The sequence below is a fragment of the Rhinolophus ferrumequinum genome, chromosome 22 (assembly GCF_004115265.2).
Source record: "Rhinolophus ferrumequinum isolate MPI-CBG mRhiFer1 chromosome 22, mRhiFer1_v1.p, whole genome shotgun sequence".
NCBI lineage: Eukaryota > Metazoa > Chordata > Mammalia > Chiroptera > Rhinolophidae > Rhinolophus > Rhinolophus ferrumequinum.
This window is the reverse complement of record NC_046305.1, coordinates 30,323,501-30,337,352: the sequence shown is the minus strand read 5'-3', so window position 1 is coordinate 30,337,352 and position 13,852 is coordinate 30,323,501. Positions and strand designations below refer to the sequence as shown.

General features: G+C 37.9%; 1 protein-coding gene and 1 pseudogene across 16 annotated transcripts in view; both read left to right on the top strand.

Moving 5' to 3' along the window:
- CARMIL1 (capping protein regulator and myosin 1 linker 1) overlaps positions 1 to 13,852 on the top strand; it is a 349,148-nt gene that overhangs the window by 209,030 nt on the left and 126,266 nt on the right. For all 16 annotated transcript variants that reach the window (XM_033092802.1, XM_033092806.1, XM_033092813.1 and 13 more), the window contains 4 exons: positions 2,769 to 2,872; positions 5,759 to 5,836; positions 5,969 to 6,045; positions 10,096 to 10,200. In XM_033092802.1, coding sequence (XP_032948693.1) covers positions 2,769 to 2,872; positions 5,759 to 5,836; positions 5,969 to 6,045; positions 10,096 to 10,200 — 364 coding nt within the window. The remainder of the gene's footprint in view (positions 1 to 2,768; positions 2,873 to 5,758; positions 5,837 to 5,968; positions 6,046 to 10,095; positions 10,201 to 13,852) is intronic.
- On the top strand, positions 7,888 to 8,354 carry LOC117014694 (translationally-controlled tumor protein-like; annotated as a pseudogene).

Below are 13,852 nucleotides of genomic sequence, written 5' to 3'. Positions count from 1 at the left end.
TTCAGCTGTTGGACAATTGCCAAGAGCTGGCACCTGTCCAGGAGTGTTTTGCTGTTGAGACTAATTTGACCTGCTCATTTTGGAATTTATTTTTTGAGGTTTGTTACATTTCACTAAAGAAATGGTCTTACAAATGGTTTTCTTGATGAGTCTGGTATTTTGCATATGTTTTGGACTCAATTATTCCATTACAAAATACTTAGTACTACTAGTAATGGAACAAACTGAAGGAAGTTTGGCCATTTTCTTTCTCTCTCTCCTTCCTTCCTTCCTTCCTTCCTTCCTTCCTTCCTTCCTTCCTTCCTTCCTTCTTTCCTTCCTTCCTAACTTCTTTTCTTCCCTCCTTCCTTCCTTCCCTCTTTCCTTCCTTCCTTCCTTCCTTCCTTCCTTCCTTCCTTCCTTCCTTCCTTCCTTCCTTCCTTCCTTCCATGTAAGCTATTTAAACAATCATAGGTGTTACCTCCAGAAAGTAAACTTTTCTATAGGCCATTGCTAGTTCCTTTTATCTAATATAATTATTCGAATCTTCACCTCTTTCACTGCCAAGCTCTTGTTTCTTATGTCTTTGATAGTCCTGACCTCACTGGATTCAGATTATTCAGTTGCCTGTGTTTCCCAGGGGACTAGCTTTTAGAGGGTGAAATAGTGGCCCCTGGGTCTTAGAAGCCCATGCCTGGTACACAATAGGGTTAAATAAAGATCTGTTACAATGAACAGATATTCCTTGTGTAGCACTGAGTTTTCATCCTGGAGTTTATTGTTTCTTTCTTGATGATCTTTGAACTTTTTGGGGGCAAAAAATGGGTCTTAGTTACATATGTCTACATATCCCCAGCCTTTTATAAATGTTTTATGAGCACTTAATAAATGTTGAGTTGATAGCCAAGAAATTCCTCCTTGTAGTTAAATAAAATATTTTTCACTCTACCCCTGTCTCTACATGCCCAAATGCCAAGTCACCCTTGAAAAATGGCTCAGGCGGTTGGAGCTCTGTGCTCCTGACTCTGAAGGCTGCCAGTTTGATTCCCACATGGGCCAGTGGGCTCTCAACCTCAAGGCTGCCGGTTCAACTCCTCGAGTCCAGCAAGGGATGGTGGGCTCCACCCCCTGCAACTAAGATTGAACATGGCACCTTGAGCTGAGCTGCCACTGAGCTCCCGGATGGCTCAGTTGGTTGGAGCATGTCCTCTCAACCACAAAGGTTGCCAGTTCAACTCCCGCAAGGGATGGTGGGCTGTGCCCCCTACAACTAGCAACGGCAACTGGACCTGGAGCTGAGCTGCGCCTTCCACAACTAAGACTGAAAGGACAACAACTTGAAGCTGAATGGCACCCTCCACAACTAAGATTGAAAGGACAACAACTTGACTTGGAAACAAGTCCTGGAAGTACACACTGTTCCCCAATAAAGTCCTGTTCAAAAAAAAAAAATGGTTCAGGAGACTTTATCAGACACACCGTAGAGTCAGTTCTTTATAACTCTCCCTCAGCTTTTTCCTTGGAGTGCTTCATTGGCCCCTGCTCGCAGGCCTGAACTTGGCCCTTTATCCTGGTGGAGACCTGTCTGAGTGTGGACAAAAACCCCCTTTTCTGTTTCTCATTAGTGTGGTTGAGACAGGCTGGGATATTCAAGAAGAATTTTACTGAAAAATTAGAAAACCAAGATTATTTATTTATGTATACTCAATTTAGAAATAGCCATATTTCCAAAATAAACAATTTAGAACCTTGGAGTTTTAGTAAAATCATGAGGAGCTTTGCAATATCCCATATCCCTGTTATCTCAGGGATACACTGTATATGCCCTCTTTGAACCCAGTGAGTGACTCTTCTGGGCCCCCATTTTGTAGTGAAAAATCTCCTAAAGTCTGTCCTCCCCCATGACAAGAAGTGGCCTGTTAAAAAGCCACCTACCAGGTGGCCCTGACTCACAGGCCTATTACCCACATATAATACTGTGTTTCCCCGAAAATAAGACCAGGTCTTATATTAAGTCTTGCTCCAAAACATGCATTAGGGCTTATGTTCAGGGGATGTCATCCTGAAAAATCATACTAGGGCTTATTTTTCCGGTTAGGTCTTATTTTCGGGAAAATACGGTAGAACAATAGCTCTCTCTTCACGGAACAGTCTTGCCCTCCTCATGTATTCATTCTTTGTTTTCTAAAGTGGAATTACCAGTTTAGTTCAGTTGACTCTAATTTGAGCCATTTATATTATTTATGTAAATAGTGTGTAGAGTGTTAAGTATTCATTTTTCCTTTTGACTGCTTTTTGCATAGTGCACAGATCATTTTCTCTCTGCAAAATCCATTTCAGTCTAAAGTTTGCCTTGAGCACACTACATTATATAGAGCAGTGCATTCCTGTAAGTACTAAGTAGCTTAAAGTATCTGAATTTGTACCTGCATCATTTAAATACTGTACCCTGTCAAGAATCTCCTAGCAGGCTTAAGAGAAGGATAATTGCCTGCATAATTCTAAGACTTCAAAGTAAAATCCTTTCCAACCATATCAGAAGTAGTAGAGCAAAATGAAGCTGATTCCATTTCTTTCTCCTACTCGATGATTTGGTTTTGTCTGTGACTAACCTGTTCTGCCTGAGGGGATGTCAAAAAGGACAATCCTAGACCTACCTTTCAGGTATGGTGCTTACGGTTAACCTCAGTCGTGCAATTTGATGAGGCTGCTGGGCCACATAGAGAAACTCACAAACCTCATTTTGTTTTCTGGAGTGGAAATTGACCTGGATCTCCTTGTTGTTTCAGGAGTGAATAGCCTTTCTCAGTCACTCAGTGCCAACCCGTTGACTGCCACCACTCTCATCCATCTAGACCTCTCAGGGAACATCCTTCGTGGAGATGACCTCTCGGTAGGTTTTCCTGTTTTACTGCCATCTTCAAAGAACCTGTATTTAATAAGACTAGAATAATTTCTAAACTTAGCTTTCTAGCATATTTCCCTTTATCAAGACACCTTAAAGTCATTCATTAAGAACTTATCAAGTGTTTTAGAGAAAAAATCCAGAGCCTCCCTTAATTAGCACTGTCCCAAAATATTAATTAAATATTGCCTGTCACATAGCTTTACCCCTTCATTGAATGTTGCTGAAGTTTAAGTTTTCTTTGGAAATACTTTTTCTGAAGGAATTTTTTTCTTAATTTAGAAACATTGCAGCTGTTAAAATTGCCTGATAAGAAAGATTGGAAATGTAAACTATTTCATCATTAATATTGTTGGGAATATGGGTGGTGTTTTTTTTTTTTTTTTTCTTTTAATATACAGTGTTTTACTGAGAATAAGACCTAGCTGGACTATCAGCTCTAATGCATCTTTTGGAGCAAAAATTAATATAAGACCCAGTCTTATTTTAATATAATATAAGATCGGGTCTTTATAATATAATGTAATGTAATATAATATAATGTAATACCCAGTCTTATGTAATATATTAATTATATAATGTAATTATATAATTATAATTATATATAATTATATTATGTAATATATTATATTATGTAATAATTATATAATAAAAGCATGTGATTATAATTATATAATATAATTATATTACATAATATAATATAAGACCAGATCTTATATTAATTTTTGCTCCAAAAGAAGCATTAGAGCTGATGGTCCGAGTAGGTCTTGTTTTTGGGAAAAAATTGTAGTTTGCAATTGAAAGGGAATATTGGGATAAACTCCAGTACTGTATTCTATGAATACAGTAGGGAGAGGGAAGGGTTAGCAGTAAACTAAAACTAGTCTTTAAAGTTTGAGTATGAAGGCAAAAGCTTCCCCCCAATGCTAACAAGATTTTTCATGCAGCTGAATTGGTAATACATTAATAAATGTTTGGTAGGTCTTATTGATACAGTGAATTAAATCTGATCTCATTTCCAGATGTGGTGACTAGTCCCCTCTGTGATCACATGATTAGATTGAGAAGAAATGCTCCCTTACCAGTAGGGCCTACAGCAAGTGTGTATCATCGAAGGATCTTAATTTGCATTCCACTTTTTTATGGAAGTGAAAAACACTGTGGAATTTATTCTCATTTCTCTAATGTTTTCCTTTCCCTGTAAGGCAGGGAATGTTGCCACAGTCTTTTTGGTAGTTTCCCCCTCTCCCTTATACTTGAAATCATTTAAATAATGCTTGTTTCCTGGTTCACCATGACTTTTAATGCATTGTCCAATTTTAGTTGTCACCTTCACTGATGACTCATAAATCTGCTCCCTCTCAAGTTGAAAGGATGTCCAATGTGAAACCACCAAAACATTACAGTGACAAACTAGAGGAACAGAGAGAGTGATGAAAGAGCCTGAAGATTAAATAATAAGACGGCTAAAATAAAGTCTGGGAGTGGGTCTTTGTCCCAGCTTGCCTTTTGGGAAGGGGAGTGGGTGAGGCCTGGATGAGGATGGGCTCCAGCCCCCGACAGTCTGCCATGCAGTAGGGGCAGGGAGGGACTTACCTGGCCCTGAGTCTTCAGGGAGAGCAGCCTTGAAGTAGGATCTTGAAGGTGATGAGAGCTCCCCTGGTTGGTGGCCTGGTGTAAAACCACAGTGCCAGGCAAAGACAGAAGCAGAGATCTTTAGGTAAATGAGAGCAAAATTATTTTTCTGAGTCAGAACTTTTCTTGATACGCATCTTGTGTGACTACTTTATTCTAAAGTATTTCCAGGCTAATCTTTTGCTCTTCTGAATTTTAAAGATCGGGTGTTTAACTAATATAATATAATATAATATAATATAATATAATATAATATAATATAATATAATATAATATAATATAATATAATATAACATCATATCATATCATATCATATCATATCATATCATATCATACCGGGTCTTATATTAATTTTTGCTCCAAAAGACGCATTAGAACTGATTGTCCAGCTAGGTCTTATTTTGGGGAAACACGGTAAGCTGCTACACTTACTTTTGGGACATCTCAGTGTGTTTGTTTTGGCAAGTATCTGGTGACATCCGCTGAAGCACAGGGGAATTTAGCTATTTGTCTGGTAGCAGGGGCTTGGACTCCATGTGTTATTGGTGGACTCTGGCAGTTGCTACTCACACAGGGCAATTAGAGAATAAAAAAGAGTTGTTAATTTTACTATTTTTTTGATGTGGCACAAGGATAAGAGGAGACTTTAGGCATTGTGACCCCCTGAAACGTCAAGTGCCTTAGCTATATGTGAGATTAAAAAAAACCCACAAAATTAATAGTACGAACAGTCCTTTTCTTGTTAGATTTTGGAAGTAACTAAGGATAGAAAAATCATTGTGTTGGACAGAAGGGTATATAGCCTGAGACCATCTTGTGGTTCAAATTCAAATTACTGGCTTCTTGAACACTTTCAAAAGTGATTAGCATTTTGATAGGATGACTGCCATTCAGGTGGTGTTTCAATCTCAACAGGTAAAATTAATTAGCACTGTCCCAAAATTATAAAAATGAAACTAATCAGGAAAACTAAGTCATATGTAACAAAAAGGCAGTTTGGTAGCCAAGATTCCATTTGGCTTTTTTTTTTTTTTAACTTAAACATAATTTTATTTTAAATATTCTTTGGATTTTTTGCTCTCAACAAAGGTAATGAATGACATAAAATTCTGCTGGTCCTCTTGGGAAGACTAGAGAATGATTCTGGGAGGATTTGCGTAACTTCATTTTGAAATATTAACTCGCACTGTATGTGTATTTTTAGATCCTAATATATTTGTTTTTTGTTTTTATTTCAAGTACATGTACAATTTTTTGGCCCAGCCAAATGCCATTGCTCATCTGGATTTATCCAACACAGAATGTTCCCTGGACATGGTAATGTTTTTTATATTGCTCTGGGAGTCTCAGAACAGCTATTTAGATGGGATTCAAAGAGCTTTCTCTGTAATAAAATATTCTCTTAGACCTAGAAATATGTGAAAATAAGAGTGCCTTATTTGTTTCTAGGTCTGTGGCGCTCTTCTCCGTGGATGCCTTCAACATCTGGCTGTGCTCAATCTCTCCAGAACTGTCTTTTCTCACCGGTATGAATTTACTCCTGCTATCATTATCATCTAGGAGTGTCTTTCTCTCAGAGAAAGTTGTAGTGATATGAAAAAAGAGTGATAAAGGGTGAATGTTGTACATGAAAGAAGAAGATGGCCTTAAACCCATTATCTATGGATACCTATGCTTGGAAAGTTCAAGTTTTTGTTGTACCTTTTTTCACCACAGTTTGATGTTCTTATCAATAACTCCAGCCTGCCTATGTGAACTATATAATAATGTACTATTTCTCATATGTGGACAGGTACTCTCTCAATATAGTATAGACTCTGTTAGAAGCTTCTACAGGTGTTACTCAAAGATGAACTTGGAAGTAAATATAAACTGGGGAGCAAAGAAAATAGTCATTCCAAAATTCATGCATTTTAACCTGTAGAAGTTGAGTACCTTGCTTCTACCTTCCTGACTTGGACTTGTTGGCAAAATAGAGCAAAAAATAGAAATAGCAAGTATTCACAAGCAGCAGCAACTTAGAATGGAGGGAGAATAAAGAATTATGGAAGGTACATGGGTTATATAAGTGTAGAATCCTGGCACAGATCAACACTTAACATTCATAATTATGATCGTAAGTCATAAACAATATTTTAGTCATTATGTACTCTTTAATAACATGGTGAATTGCTTAATATTAGAAATACCTCCATTTTTACTAGTTAACTTTTTAAAAGCTTTCATACTCAAAGGGTAACCCTCAGTTATTTGGAAAATTCAGTTATTCAGTATGCTTTATTCTATAGTTGTGCCTCGCAAATGAATTATTTTGTATTTTAAAGTGCTATGAGACCATTATTTCAACAGTGTTATAAATCTTTGCAATAGCAAAAATATGCCACAAATACCTCCATAGAATAAGATCAGAAAAGTTGAGAATTTTCTAAGACACTTTATTTCGAGGGTATTTAGACCAACCAGTTAATTCATGTATTTGAAGGCAGCTAATAAAGCCATGCCTCGGTGGAGCTGTGATTGAATAAGGAACTGAGTTAGAAGGCAGTATCACACTATAAAGATATTCACATAATCAGCTCTTTTGAGTTCACAATACTGTAATTCTGTGATGACTGCTCTTCAGTAAAGCTATTAAACTTGTAGAGCAAAACTGTGCTAACAAACTGCCTTGTCTTCCAAATGAAAGGTTGTGATTAAACTGTTTAGTACCTGGTACCTTATCTAGACATAATCATGGAAAGCCCTTAGTAACTATCTTGCAATTGCTGCATTTACAGTGAGTTGTAGACTGTCAGCCAGGCTATTCATACTTCTGTTCACAGATAATTTCATAAGTGCAACACTCAGGATAGGCTAGGTTGTTCTACAGTAACAAATGAGCCTCCCAGCCTAGCCACATTTCCATGGCTCTCAGCAACAGTAGCTTGGTGACATGTCCCTTGTGGGCTGACCATGTGGTCTTCACTCTGGGAGGCAGAGTATTCTCTATCTAAAACACTGACAGTCATGTATCAGAGGAAGAAGAATCATGGCAATGCATGTACTGGCAGGTAAAGTCTCTCTCTGGAAGTTACACATATCACTTCGGCTGCATGTAATGTCCTCTTGGCCAAAGGGACTCACATGGACACACCAGCCGTCAGTGGGGTGAGGAACATCATCGTCCCTCAGAAAGGGGCAGTGAGTATTTGGAAACTTTGAATAGTCAACCCCAAGACAGAGTAGTCAGAGGAGAACTGTAAAAAATAATTTAACTTTTTCGCTTGCTCCCTGCTCCTGCGAGCACAGCTCTGGCTGCATAGCGCTCGCTCTGAGCTCCTGCTAAGCCAGCACCACAGTCCTTTCCTCCCAGCCACCATCATGACCTCATCAGTCGTGATGAGATGTTCTCTGATGTCTACAGGATCCGAGAGATCACAGACAGGCTGTGCTTGGAGGTGGAGGGAGGATGGTCAGTAGGACACTGGGTAACATTGATTACTCACTTGGTGGTGAAAATGCTTTTGCTGAAGGCCCCAAGGGTGAAGGTACTGAAAGCACAGTAGTCACTGCTGTTGATATCGTCATGAACCATTATTTGCAGGAAACCAGCTTCACAAAAGAAGCCTACAAGAAGTACATCAAAGATTACATGAAATCAATCAAAGGGAAACTTGAAGAACAGAGATGAGGAGCTGCGTAACAAATCAAGCACATCCTTGCAAATTCCAGAAGCTACCACTTCTTGATTGGTGAAAACATGAATCCAGATGGCACAGTTGTTCTGCTGGACTACCGTGAGGATGGTGTGATCCCATAAACGATTAAGGGTGGTTTAGAAATGGAAAAATGTTAACACAGTTGGCGGTTGGGATCTATCTCCTGTGATCATCATAACTGGCTGCTGCTTTTCATCCACACACCAGGACTAGGACAGATGGAACTGATGTTACCTTGAGCTCTTTGTTTATTTTGCCCTTGACTTACTTGGAGTGGAGGCATTGTTGTTAAGAAAACATGTCATGTACATTGTCTAAAAATAAAATGCATTTAAACTCATTTGAGAGAATGCCCCTTAGTTTAATACATATTTAAATCCATCCTGTGTAGTGTTCCTGGAGAAGCTTGAGCCTGGTTGTAGACCACTACCATAAATCAGAAGACTGTCTTCAGATAACTTCTACAGTGAAAACTACTTCTGAGACTGGAATAAAAAAACCAAGGATCAAAAGTCTCCATTCAGAGTTGAAGTGAAGGGAAGGACGGTGCTCAGAGCACAGCCAACATTTGAAGTGGATTCCTTAGTCATTTCATCACCTACAAATGGAAGTAGTTAACTCTGGAAGAGATTACCAAAAGAATAAAAAGAGACTAATACAATTGGAAAAAATAATAATAACGTTTGCTCATCAAAAAATGAATGGGGATATACTTATTTTGTTCCACATCTGGAGCCAGAGTTGTTGAAAACGTCTAATATATATTCTACCAGAGTTCTCTTTTAAGTTTATTTTTCATCCTCTTAGACAGAGATTCTTGTTGCTTAGATATTTCTTCTCAAATGGCCTGAAAATGCCCCGTTTTAAAACCTTTTTCAAATATTGAAGGTTTTCTGGAACCTGAGTACATTAAATATTGTTGAATCTTTTGTGGTCGAGCTAGACCATTAAGATGGCCTCTGCCCTGAGATTCTGTGAATCCTTCCACAGAACATGAGTAACTATCGTTCAATAAGTGTCTACTGTGCCTCATGCTAAGTGCTTTACACAAAGTGACTTACTCAATCTTTTCATCAAGTCTATCAGATAGAACAAAACAGGCAAAGTGCTCACCTTCCAGCTTTGATTCTGAAATCTTGTTTTTCTTAAACCCTCATAGTGTGGTGTTGACTCTGTTTTCTTGCTTTCAGGGCTGTATGATTCGATCTACTTACTTCCCACTGTAATAGAAGGAGACGTATTTGGAGGTTATAGCCATTTCTTTTTGGAGTTTTGTCTTTAACTATTCTATTATTTGGCCAGGAATGACTAGATTTGTGGTATAGATGTAAGAGCTGAGCAGGAAATTTGCCATGCAAGCTTCATGTCAATCAGACTTTCTGTGTAGGTCCTCAGCTTGACATCAGGTCGTAGTCTTATTGTATCTGAGACATTGTTGCGTATAAAAATATTGCCAAATGCAGGTAGCTATTCTTTACATTCAGTATTACCCAGTAGGAAAGCTCATTAAATTGCTGAGAAACATATATTTTTATTGACCTCCTATTTCTTAATTACTCAAATATGGAGTTTTGTGAAGTTCTATAGGTAAAACACAATGAGTTCTTTGGCTACAAAGAAAAGGAATAAATTATTTCAAGGACTGAATGGGATGTCTTAACTTCTCTTACATCATTCCTTTAATTGTATTGGATTAATTTATTTAGCTTTCAGACATTTTGTTTCTTTTTACCTTTAACTTTTCTACTGAAAATATAACTGATTCATGGATTATTTCACAGTGTCTGAATAACCAATAGAATACTTTTGCCAATTTGGAAGTCAGGTGCTGAGCTGGAAGTGTAACTGTCAGCGTGACTCTCGTATTTTCTTTTTCAGGAAAGGAAAAGAAGTACCTCCGTCTTTCAAGCAGTTTTTTAGTAGTTCTCTGGCTTTGATGCACATCAACCTTTCAGGCACAAAACTGTCTCCTGAGCCCTTAAAGTGAGTGGTTAATTCATTTTCTCCAGAGCTTTTAAAGTTCAACTTGTTATTATGAATGTGCTTCAGGGAAAGGAAAAAGACATAATCCTAAGACAGATAAAGCAGATGAAAATGTCTTTTTACTTTGGAGCACAAAAGGAAATCAAACTCTTTTTGAGTATATTGTGCACTGTTGATATTATTGCATGTTATATGAAAAAAGAAATCTTCTTTGGTTTGTGACCTTGACAGTAATGACTGATCTTGTGTAAAAATTGTGCACCCAGGTTTTATTATATTAACCTGCTTTATTATATTAACCTCTCTTTAGTCATTTTATTAATAGGTATAGTCTTATGTGTGTTTTTAAATCAATATTTATTCTAATATTTCTACTAACAGTAATAATCAAACTCTACCCGTACGTGTGGAACAAAGTCAGTTTTGGATTTCTGAATTACCTAGGTCGATATAGGCTATGTGTTTGGTATTTTTTACTTGGCAGGCAATTTATGTTATGGGTTAATACTCTAGTGTAGGTATAGTGGTGAAGTTAAACTTTTTAGCTAAATTAAGGTTTGAGCATAATTTATCATCCTTGAAATTTCTGTTCACCTTTCCCAGAAATAATCAAAAGGGCTGTAGAATCAAATTCTCTTTGAGTCTAAAAAACACATTTTCAAGTAGTTACGAATATGCACATTGTCAAATTTGTTCAAATATGCACAGATTTCTTTTTCCCTCAGCCGACATGTAAATCAGCATTTAATTTTCCCCAGGTAATTTATATGAAATGTTAAAATCAATGTCTGCTATCCATATTACTAGGACATTAATCTTCATCTAATTTGTAAATTGCCTTTTCTTTTTTCTTTTTGAGAGAGATGAAATTCTTGATTACAGTATTCCACATAGTACCATATGACTTAAACAATGGATAGCTTTAAGAACAGTAGATCCAGTCAAGTGCTAAAAAAAACCCTAACATTATAGGTGGCCTTTTTCTTTTAAACACTGAATTAATATATTAGAGGTTTCCAGATGTAACAGCTGCAAATAGTAAATTCCTCATGATTAGGCAGTTTGTATGGATATTAATAATGCTATCAAAATCAATATTCTAAAGGGGGACCATTATAATTTATTCCTACTCACTTACTTATTTGTTCATTCAACTGATATTTATTGAGCATTTACAATATTCTAGATACCAGGAGGGCACTAAGTAGAAAGCAAAACCAAACTTGATTTTTGCCCTTATAGTATATCAACAGGAAATTGGCATGTTAAAATGGTTTTCGTGATAGGTACATGGTGTTCTAATTTTTTCTATGCTATTGATTCCTGTAAAATACAGAGTAGTTCTTCATTGATTAGCATAATTGATTGTATAGACTATTCCATACCACACCAACACTGCATTTACTGTACTTTATTATAGATATAGATTTGTAAATATGTGTCAAAGTTATTTTGTAATTGTTAAATCTTGTGGCCTGGGGTAATTTATGGGAATGTTTAATTATGTTAAATCAGTATTCTCTTCAGGTCTGTGTTTTATTCAGTAAAAATTTTAATGTGAGGAAGAAGACTTCCTAGCTGAAGATTCTGTAAACAATATTCCATACATACATTTAATGTGATATAATTTGAAAAGATCTAACAAACTGAGGTACTCAGGTTGACCTGTGAGGGGTGGGGATGGAAAGGGAACTTGCAAAACATGATCCTAAGCTGGACACTGACTGGGTGCTTATATATGAACTGTCACTATTAGGTTTATCAACAGTTATGGGAAAGTGTCCTATTTATAGTTACTTTTTCTTAAACTTTTTTTTTTATATATATACAGGACTTTATTGGGGAACAGTGTGTACTTCCAGGACTTTTCCAAGTCAAGTTGTTGTCCTTTCAGTCTTAGTTGTGGACGGCACAGCTCAGCTCCAGGTCCAGTTGCTGTTGTTAGTTGCAGGGGGCGCAGCCCACCATCCTTTGGCGGAGTCCAAACCAGCAACTTTGTGGTTGAGAGCCCGCGCTCCAACCAACTGAGCCATCTGGCCACCCGGGAGCTGAGTGACAGCTCATTGACTTCATTCTAGTTGTGGAGGACACAGCTCGCACAGTTGTGGGAATTGAACTGGCAGCCCCCTTGCCCAGAGCTCAGGCTCTAATCAATTGAGCCACCCGTCTGCCCCCGTGTCCTATTTATAGTTGAGGAAATTGAGGCTCAGAAAAGCTGAGTAATTTTTCCAAAGTCCCTGTGGAAGGTTGGGTTTCCTGGGAAGTAGGCTTTGAGGTGGAGGTCAGCAAGAGAGAAAGGAGAAAAAAAATCACAATTTAGGAAAAGAGAAACACTTTAATAAGTAATTAAACAGAAGCATGCACACAGATGAGATACGCTCAGCCTTTCTCACAGGATAGTGTTTAGAATAAGGGCCTAGTGAACTGCATTCAAGGGATGAAGAGACAAATGCTCCCTCCATACTCTTAACAACAAGAGTGGTTTTCATAGGATGAAGCAGCCAAGCTCTTGCGCTCCATGCCCACTACAAGCGTTCCTCTCAGTGGAGGAGGCCAGGGAATCAGTGGAAGGGGAAATCAGAGACTGGCATGAAATTATTCCCTACCTCCCATCTCACCCTGGGGTACTTTTGGAGCAGGCAGGTTAGAGGTCATTCCCTTGGAACATTGAAAACAGGTGGTCGGTCCCTCCCAGGTAGCAAGTGCCTTGGTTCCACTCTCTAGGACTTACTACTACCTGCTTTCTATCAGTTATTTGCACACATTTTTTTCCCTTGCTGGACAGGGAGCCCTCTCTTACTCATCTGTATTCCTTACAGGACCCAATTGAGAGCCTCTTGTCCCTTCAGTGGAATTTAATGGATGTGTGTGCAGGTGTGCAATTTTTGTTTCAAGCCTGCTCAGTGACACTGGGTTTTATAGGACTGATTTGTGAACGTGGAATCCACTCATTCTCTAAGAGAAAGATGGGATCCACATGGTTAGTCCAGTCTCATCAGCATGCAGATGAAAAAAGTCCGTTTTAGGGCAGGTTGGTTTCCTGTGACCAGCTGACAGACTGGCAAGATACTGTTCTCAAACTTGAACTTGAGACTTGTACCTTATTTGAAGTGCTGTTCCACCCTTATCCATCTCATTGCTATAGGTTTTTTAATAAAGCCATTTAGACATAATGTCACATCCTGGCATACTGTGGAGCCTGACTTCCTTACAAATACACTCCTTAGAGAAAACCTGCTTCACTTGGCTACTCTAGTAACAATTGCATAATAATATTCTAAACATTAAAGCCATTCTTAAGCAGATGCAGATGAGAGTTTTTCTGTGATGAACACAACTGAATTTCAGTGTGCAATTAGGGATAGTGTTGGTTTATTTGCATAGGAATAGCAATCCTGTTGGATTTTGCATTTATGATGAACCTCCCCCATATCAAACAGAAGAATGTTGCAGCATCATTTTCTCACTGCTATCGGGAGGCAAAAATGCAGTTGGCATTTTTTTTTTTAATTTATTGGGGTGACAATTGTTAGGAAAATTACATAGATTTCAGGTGTACAATTCTGTATTACATCATATATAAATCCCATTGTGTGTTCACCACCCAGAATCAATTCTCCTTCCATCACCATATATTTGATCCCCCTTACCC